This window comes from Uranotaenia lowii, chromosome 1, assembly GCF_029784155.1.
Source record: "Uranotaenia lowii strain MFRU-FL chromosome 1, ASM2978415v1, whole genome shotgun sequence".
Lineage (NCBI taxonomy): Eukaryota > Metazoa > Arthropoda > Insecta > Diptera > Culicidae > Uranotaenia > Uranotaenia lowii.
The window spans coordinates 197,240,789-197,250,036 of record NC_073691.1 but is presented as its reverse complement, the minus strand read 5'-3'; the positions used below and the strand labels follow the sequence as shown (position 1 = coordinate 197,250,036).

Genomic DNA, 9,248 nt, shown 5'->3' with positions numbered 1-9,248 from the left:
GTTCAATTAGCACGGCTAATAGATTCAAATTTGCGTCGTCGATCGATTAAGCGAGCCAAACAGAGCGGGTAAATATTAAGCCATACAGTTACTTCTGCTCCTGCTAGTCGATTAGAATATCCACTGGTTATTACTGTTCTAGAATAATAGACATGTGGCTTGAATTGATCGGAACGCTCCTAGCGGGGATTCTTATTTACGAGGTGTACTTCCGGTGGACCCGTCGAAAGATGTTTGCTTCCGTCCGGGATATGCAGGGTCCCATCAATCTACCGGTTATCGGTTGCAGTTATTTGTTCTTCGGCGATAAATCACCTATTTCCATAGGACGAGCGTTGCATAATCTCGTGACAGGATATACATCACCGTTAACCGGATGGCTCGGGCCTTACTTGGTTGTGATCCTAGCCAAACCGGAACATTGCAAAACGGTGCTCAACTCCAGTTCCTGTCTGGACAAAACCGTACACTACAGATTCTTTGATCTTGACGCGCTGCTAGCGTCGGAAGGTTTGAGAGATCATTTTTTAGGTGGTTTCCAATCGGTGATACTCTTATTTTGCTGCAGGAACCTTGTGGAAATCTCGCCGGAAGAGATTGAACCTATCATTTACCCCAAAGATATTAAATAGTTTCTTTGGCATATTCAATAAGAAAGCTCGACAGTTCATAGATGGTTCGATGAAATTAGCGGATGGCATCGAGAGAAACATGTACACCGAATTCGCCAAATGGACCCTTGATAACATCTGTGGTATGAACTTCTATTTATCTAGCTGTAAGCTGTAGTTTCAATTCTTCATTTCCAGCAACGTTATTCGAACTCGAGCTCGATGATCATGTCGATAAAGAAGAGTATTTGAAAAAAGTGGAACTGTTCCTGCCGCTGGTTATGAAACGTGTATTCAAGATCCACCACTATTCGGACTTCATTTATCATCTAGCCAATGACTACACCGTGTTCAGCACGTCACGCAGAAACGTTCGAGAGGTTACTGAAAAAGCATTGGTACAGAAGTTTGCCGAAAGGCAAACCGCAACGGACGATGGAACAACGACCGGTGAGAAGACGAGCAGAGCTAAGCCGCTGCTCGATATGCTGTACGACATGGTCAGCGATACTTCCCAGGCGATGACGGTAGAAGAAATGGCTCACCATATGGACGAAATCATCTACGCTGGCTTCGACACGACAGCAACCACTATTTCCAACGTCATACTTCTGCTGGCAATGCATCCAGAGGTTCAGGAACGTGTCTACCAGGAAACAATGTCCATTTGTCCCGATCCAAATGTGGAAATCACACAGGAAGACTGTAACGAGCTTGTGTATACCGAAATGGTGATCAAAGAAACCATGCGGCTGTACCCTGTCGGATCTCTTTTTGGCAGAGCAGTAACTGAGGAGCTCAAACTTGACGGTAACGCCTTCAAAGCACTGACAAGTCTATCAACTTATTTTCCGATCTTTTTCAGATCAGTTCACCTTGGTGGAAGGAACGATTATCCTGATATCTAGCAGCAAGATGCATCGCGATCCAGAGATCTGGGGCCCACAGGCAAACGATTTCAATCCGGACCATTTTTTACCGGAGAAGATCGCACAGCGACACCCATATTCCTATCTGCCGTTCAGTGGTGGTCCTCGAAACTGTATCGGAGCGCGGTACGCCATGCTATCGATGCGGCTTATTTTGGCGTATTTTGTGCGGGCCTTTCGCGTTCGGACATCGCTACGGCTGGAAGATTTACAAACCAGTTTTGAAATGATTCAACGAGTGAAAAATGGGTGCCTAGTGTCTTTGATACCGCGATAGAGTTGCTAGTTTTGCTTCAAAGTTGCATTTACTGAAGGTGATGAATATGTGTGATTATCTAGATAGACTATTTAAGCTAGCGTTCAAATTATTTATTTATTTGAAAACAATTTAATAAAAAAAAATCCTATTAATCATTTTCCGCTGAAAACATCAATTTATAGATTATGTTTGTATGTTTGACCCACCAGTGGCTGATAGTTATTTCGATCCGATCAACAATAATTGCAGCGCTACCAAGGGGTCCGTTACCACTGGCTTGGGACAGGTTTAACTCATCTTACTCCCTTCGAACTGTTCGAAACAAATAAAGAATCCTGAGAAGAAACCTAAGTAACCTTCTCGTGATTCCAAATTCGCCGAGATTCTCCGGCTGGCTTGAACCCACAATCCATTGTATATCAGTTTTTCGATCGCCCTATGGCCTGTCCAACCCACCCACAAATCCCCAATAATAGAGTTAAGCTATTTCACATTTATTCATTTAGAAAATCATAGTTTTTCAATTACGTAAATGATTTCCTTGATAAAAAAAAACCTTCAAAACTCGATGATTTTGTTAGACGCAGTAGGCGAATTATTTAATAAGCAATCATAGCAATCTGTAATATTAGTTTGGATAAAATCAGTCTCTTTAACTGTAGATTCCAAGCTGACAAGGTTGTTCCTACGGCTCCCAATATCCAATAGGTTTTAGGACCATGAAGGTGAACCTCAAGCAGTTTCGGGTCCGGTTCAGTCCTCAGCTGGTCTACCCTTTGAGCAACTAGCGGGGCGTGAAAATTGGACCACGTGTAAATTTGCTGTGGAAACTTTCCTCGAGCTAGAAAAGTTTGGGGAAGTCGCCAAGCCGATTTCGCTGGAAGACGGGACGATACCGAATGCGGATCCGCGAAATGATCGAAGAGCTCGAGTGAAAATAATTTTTCTGTTAGATCCTATCAACTACGTCAAAGTGCAGGATGCGAGGATGGCGAGAGAAGTGTGAGTCGAAGTTGGAGGCAGCGTTCGAAGACGACGGGTTAATCCGACGAGTTGCGCTCTTGCGGAAGCTGATCACTACTTTATTGGTCACGTGTGACTCGATTGACTCCTACGTTAACAAAATTGTGTCAATCGCAAACCAACTCTCCGGGTGGGATTCTAAATTTCCGAAGAATGGATGGTAACGTTGCTGTTGGCTGTTGGCTCCCAGAAGAGTACCGACCGATGATTATGGCTCTAGGGACAGCCATTGCCGGTGATAGCCTCAAGACGAAGTTCATTCAGGAGGTGCATAAAGCGGACGGCATTCATAGGAAGAAAAAAGTTTCCCCTGTGACAGCGGCAAGCGAAAACGACGTTCCATCAGACAAACCATAGGGACCGAAGCGCAAATGTTGCAGCAAGCCAAGAAGTGTTCCGCCCGGCTGTTAGAGATCAAGCAATCCAAAATGAATTTGTGGAAATCTAGGCAATCCATGGTTTTCACATTCTACAATGTCATGTGAAATAAAATCATTCTTATTTAAGCTATTGAACAGAACAGTCTTTCATTTACAAGACACTATAGTTCTTGGCGACGAGAATTCAAGAATCCACGCAAGCATTTAAGATGTCTCAAGAGCTCGAAACTAGTCTTCTGCGGATACTCGAGAACCAATCCCAAATGCTCGAAGAACTCACCCGGCAACGAAACGCTCCAGCTCGAACCACAGGCGAAGGATCCAGTCAACAAAATGGTCATCGGAATCCGGAAGGTCCACGCCGTCAAAACCAAAGCGAATTTGTGATCGAATCCCTGTCAAGCTCAATTTACGAATTCAACTACGATCCGGAAGCCGGAGTTACATTTGAAGCATGGTTTGCGAAATATGAGGACCTTTTTGAAGAAGACGCACGAGACCTGGACGATCCTGCTAAAGATAGGCTCCTTCTCCGGAACCTTAGCACTGTAGCTCATAAGAAATATGTGAACTACATACTTTCGAAGAAATAAAAAGAAGTGACGTTTGCTGAGATGGTCAACACACCCAATTCCATCTTTGGCCGTCATACACCTCTTTTCAATCTGCGATACCAGTGCCTTCAGCTCCAGAAGAACCAGTTTGATGACTTCTACACGTATGCCGGTATCGTCAACGAAAGATGCGAAGAATTCAAGCTATCCGAAATTGATGCCGATCAGTTCAAATGTTTGCTCTTCCTGTGTGGCCTTAGTTCCTGTAAAGATGGTGACATTCGAACGTCTTTACTTTCAAAAATCGAAAGCTAAATCCTTCAATGCCGATGACGCTGCGTTCGTTGGCTGAGGAATGCCAGAGACTTCTGAATTTGAAACGGGACACTGCGATGGTCGGAAGCGCCGGAAGCAAGCCGTCTGTACACGCTGTGAAGCAAACCCACTACCGGAAATCTTCGAGCCAACTGCAATCTGAAACGCCCAACACGCCTTGCTGGAGATGCAGTGAAATGCACTATTCCAAGTTTTGCCCATATCAAACACATGAGTGCAAAAAGCGGACATTAACGGTACAGCTGTTAAGCTTCAACTTGACAGTGCAGCAGATATCAACATAATTTCTTAAGAGGTCTACAAGCAACTGGGCAGTCCGGCTGGTGAACAACCATCAATCAACGTTGTCAACGCTTCAGGTGACAGTATGGGTCTTATTAAGGAGTTTCCCTGTACAATCACCCTACACGAAGACAAAGAAGGAATATGTTTTGTCTTCAACGCAAGCGGCCTCAATTTGTTCGGTGCTGCATGGATTGAGCTATTTGGTCTCTGGGACGTGCCGTTCAACGCGATGTGTCGTAAGATTTCTACAAAATGCTACCCTCAAGCTGCTCAGCTAGTCGATGGTCTTCAAAAGAAATTCGTCAACGTTTTCAGCGACCAACTGGGACTTTGTTCAAAGAAAAAGGTTTCCTTAACAGTCAAGCCTGGTGCCAAGCCAGTATTCCGACAGAAACGTCCGGTTCCATACGCATCAACCGCCAAGATTGAAGAAGAGCTCGAGCGACTTCAACATCTGGGTATCATCACACCGGTTTCGTATGCAGAATGGGCCGCTCCAATTGTAACTGTGCGCAAACCCAACGGCAAAGTGTAGATTTGTGCCGACTATTCTACAGGCTTGAATGAAGCACTCATCCCGAACCAACATCCACTTCCGCTTCCACATGACATATTCGCAAAATTGGCCGGCAAAAAGTTTTTCTCACAAATCGATTTGTCGGACGCTTATCTTCAAGTCGAGGTATGCGAATTTTCCAAAAAGCAATAAACACTCACAAGGGTCTGTTCCAATTCAACCGACTTTCTCCGGGGGTAAAAATTGCACCTGGAGAATTTCAACATATTGTCGACAACATGATCGCTGATTTGGAGGACACAAGCGGATATCTCGACGACATCATCGTGGCAAGTGCCACTTTGAAGGGCCAGATTTCTGAAATCGAGCGGTTGCTAGGTCGCATCGAAGAGTATGGTTTCCATCTGAAAATCGAGAAAAGTATTTTCTTTATGCAACAAATAAAGTATCTTGGTTTCAGGTATCCGTCATGATCCATCGAAGGTCAAAGCTTTCATCGACATGCCAGCCCCCAAAGGTGTTTCAACTTTACGTTCGTTTCTTGGAGCAATCAGCTATTACGGCAAATTCGTCAGGTTCATGCACGATTCACGTCACCCGTTGGATGCGCTGCTCAAGAAAGAAGTCAAGTGGAACTTGTCAGAAGATTGTCAAAAGTCGTTTGAAAAATTCAAGAAACTATTGCAATCCGACTTACTTTTGACCCACTACAATCCCAAACTGTAGATGATTGTAGCAGCTGACGCGTCACAGTACGGAATTGGTGCTGTTCTACTGCACCGTTTCCCCGATGGTTCCATCAAGGCAGTTTGTCACGTTTCTCGAACACTCACAAGCGCTGAGGAAAACTACCCCCGAGGAGAAAAGGAAAGATTGGCCCTCATTTTTGCCTGCACAAAGTTCCACCGTATGATATTTGGCCGGCATTTCACACTCCACACCGATCACAAGCCTCTTCTTGGTATTTTTGGATCCAAGAAAGGTGTGTCGGTTCACACAGCAAGCAGACTACAACGGTGGGCACTCGTTCTTATACAGTACGATTTCAAGATCGAGTTCAAATCAACTGAAAGTTTCGGGCAGGCAGACGCCTTATCAAGATTGATTGGACAACATTCCAAGCCAGATGGAGACTATGTGATCGCAAGCATGCAACTTGAAGCCGACATCCGCAGTTTACAAGCCAAATCTGTGCAGCATTACCAGTCGATCACCAGATGATTTAGCACGAGACCAAACAGGACAGAATCCTACAAAAGGTGCTCCAGTTTCCCCGTAGCAATTGGCCATCATCCACATCCACCGCTGATGCTTCAATTTTTCAAAAGGAAGGACTCATTTTGCGAAATCGAAGAATGTGTCATGTTTTTGGATCGAATCGTGATTCCAGCAACATTACGTGAAGCAGTGTTAAGGCAACTTCACGTGGGTCACCCAGGTATGTAACGGATGAAATCGATTGCGAGAAGCTACGTCTATTGGCCTAACATCGACTGCGACATAGAAGATTTTGTTCGAAAATGTTCCAGTTGTGCCATAGCAGCAAAAGCTCCGGTGAAATCAACGCTCTCTTCCTGGCCATTTCCGACGGAACCGTGGAGTCGTCTACATTTGGATTACGCTGGTCCTGTCCTAGGTAAATTCTATCTGGATGTTATAGACGCTTGTTTCAAATGGCCAGAAATTTTTGCAACCAACAACACAACCGCCTCAACAACGGTAGTGAAAGTTCGTGAATGTATTTCCCGTTTCGGTTACTCACATTCTATCGTCACTGACAACGGTACCTAGTTCACATCCGAACTTTTCGCCAAGATGTGTCAAGAATATGGAATCGAGCACGTGAGAACTCCAGCTTTTCATCCTCAGTCCAATGGTCAAGCAGAGCGTTTCATCGACACACTCTTCTCAAGATGGGGGAGAAAAATCCAGATGAAGCATTGCTGACTTTCCTCGAAACCTACAGGTACACTCCGAACGCATCACTTCCACAGAAAAAAAATCTCCTGCTGAAGCTCTCCTAGATCGGAAAATTCGCACCAAATTCGATTTGACGAAGCGTTCCAGATCTCAACCAACTTTGGTGAACGAGAAACAGAACAATCAGTAAAACCAGAAGCACGGTTCATAGAAACGGATGTTCCAGCCGAACGATAAAGTGTTTGCTTGGATTCACAACCGAAATCAGAAACACTGGGCCCATCATCATCAAGCGAAAAGGTCAAGTCCTCTATACCGTTCTTCTGGATGATCCCAAACGCAAAGGATTGATAAGATCGCATGTTAATCAATTGCGTGGTAGGTCAACATCAGACGTGACGTCAACCGAGCAGCAATTTCCCTTTTCTAAGGGGGAGATGTTAGAGATCAAGCAATCCATGATGAGTTTGTGGAAATCTAGGCAATCCATGGTTTTCACTTTCTACAATGTCATGTGAATTAAAATCATTCTTATTTAAGCTATTGAGCAGAACAGTCTTTCATTTACAAGACACAATACCGGCAATCGGTGTTCTGTTCGTTTCTGTCAACTGGCCACAAGGGAGAAAACGAAGGTTGAAATTTCGATTTGGACGCATCGGACCACTACACAAAAAGCGAATGGTTGCTAAGTAACCCCCAAACAGCGAGTGGTTTCATCATAGCTGCCGTACGGATATAGTTGCAATGAACATCGTAGCAAGCGGAGCGGTTAAATTAAAAGCCGCGTGTCAGCCAGACGATTCAATTCAAGTTAACGACGAAGTACATCCCGGAGATGTCCAACAATCTGCGCTGTTAGCCAAATTGTTCAGCGTGGACACGAAGTCCGCTTCCAGGAAAGGGGTGTGAAAGTGATTGATCCGTCTGGTGAAATCCCGGTAACAAAGACTTTCAATCAGTTCCGTGCTGAAGCTGAGAGGCAAACGGGCCGCAAATTGAAGACGCTGAGGATGCGGATAATGGTAAGGAGTATCTAAATAACTAGTTTCTGAATCTCTTACGTACATTAGGGATTGTATATCAGACGTCCACCGATTATACACCACAAGAATATGGTGAGGCCGAGCGGGTAAACAAGTTGTCTGCTGTTCCAGGTGGACCTTCCGAAGAAATTTTGGACCAAAGCAGTGTCAGCCGCATACAATTGTCAGTCGGTCTCCAACCATCGATGACTCCAGAGGAAGCCTGGAGTGGTCGCAAACCGGATTTTTCCCATGTGCAGGTGTTCGGTTTCAAGGCGATGACCTACATACTCTTGGCCAAAGCGGAAGAAGTGGGATGCCAAATCGAAGGAAGCCATTCTCTTGGGTTTCGACGAAACAACGAGAGCGTAGGTACATGCTGTTTGATCCGGTTCAGAAGGATGTGTACACTTGCCGAGATGGTCGAAATATTGTTGACGAGTACTGCGAATCCACCGGAGAGGCCCCGAACGTTTGTCAATCTCGATTTTGACGATGTTCTGGTCGAAAAGACGGTTCGTCTCGAGTTCCAGCAACCTTCGAACTTGTTAGCCGAAGACGAACTTGAAGCCGAAAACTATTCTCAGATTGAGACTAGAGAAATCCACCCGAGTTACCGGTGTTGAGTCGCAGTGGTCGAAAGCGCGCATTGCCAGGCAAAGGAAAAGTTTTCCTTCCTTGAATTCCACAGGTCCATCTCGAATTCCGCTCAAAGACGACGCACAGATGACGTTCAAGTAGAGTTGAAAGCTAGTCGGTGTTCCAATACAACTCGAGCTGCTGATCCGCGAAGTCAATCTGAGGCGTTACGTGGGCCAGACGCAGCCGAGTGTCGTGCAGCCAAGTTTGATGCCCCTCCTTCCATCCAACGGGGCAATGGGATGGGAGAAGGGGGACTTTCATACAATTTTGGTGGAATCAAGCAAATGAATTCTTATTTCGCAGGGTATTTGAAAACGAAAATTTTTTTAAGGAAATTGAAGAGGAGGGAAGAACAGGCTCCCGTACAAAATGTGTGTATTACTTTTGTGTTTCGGGATGAATAAACCTACCTGGTTTAAAATCCTTGAGAAAAAAAATAATCATTACTTTTGTGTAACTACGAGAAACAGTTCCTTGATTATTCAACACCTCTTCGTTTTTCGAGTAGTGAGATAAGAAAAGGAAGGAGGGCTCGCATACACGTTTTTTGGCATAACTCTGAAACTTATCAAGCAAATGGCCATACGTGGAACATAACGTTATACGTCTACAAAATGTATTTTATCTTTGTATTGCATTTTGAAACTCAACTTCCATCTGAATGATACTGAGATCCCTTGGTAAATCTGGAACACCTCTTGTAAATTGTGTTTTACGCCTCTAAAAATTTTAAGAAGTAAATTGTACCAACCAAATCTAATCTATTA

At 44.6% G+C, this 9,248-nt stretch overlaps 2 protein-coding genes across 2 annotated transcripts; both read left to right on the top strand.

Annotated features, from left to right (window-relative positions):
* On the top strand, positions 1-1,932 carry LOC129739577 (probable cytochrome P450 313a4). Its single transcript, XM_055731051.1, has 5 exons — positions 1-68; positions 143-510; positions 569-754; positions 810-1,421; positions 1,477-1,932. Exons 2-5 carry the CDS (start codon positions 153-155, stop codon positions 1,815-1,817), a joined length of 1,497 nt encoding a protein of 498 aa, XP_055587026.1. The 5' UTR covers positions 1-68; positions 143-152; the 3' UTR covers positions 1,818-1,932.
* Positions 1,933-4,459: 2,527 nt separating this feature from the next.
* LOC129738273 (uncharacterized protein K02A2.6-like) lies at positions 4,460-4,912 on the top strand. The gene has a single exon (XM_055729457.1). It carries the CDS (start codon positions 4,460-4,462, stop codon positions 4,910-4,912), a length of 453 nt encoding a protein of 150 aa, XP_055585432.1.
* Positions 4,913-9,248: the final 4,336 nt, after the last annotated feature.

Bases quoted from the DNA above. Each gene is read 5' to 3' on its own strand.
- LOC129739577 (XM_055731051.1), top strand. From the start codon at position 153: ATGTGGCTTGAATTGATCGGAACGCTCCTAGCGGGGATTCTTATTTAC. The intron at 511-568 runs GTTTGAGAGATC...ATTTTGCTGCAG, and splicing joins CGCGCTGCTAGCGTCGGAAG to GAACCTTGTGGAAATCTCGC. The intron at 755-809 runs GTATGAACTTCT...CTTCATTTCCAG, and splicing joins GACCCTTGATAACATCTGTG to CAACGTTATTCGAACTCGAG.
- LOC129738273 (XM_055729457.1), top strand. From the start codon at position 4,460: ATGGGTCTTATTAAGGAGTTTCCCTGTACAATCACCCTACACGAAGAC.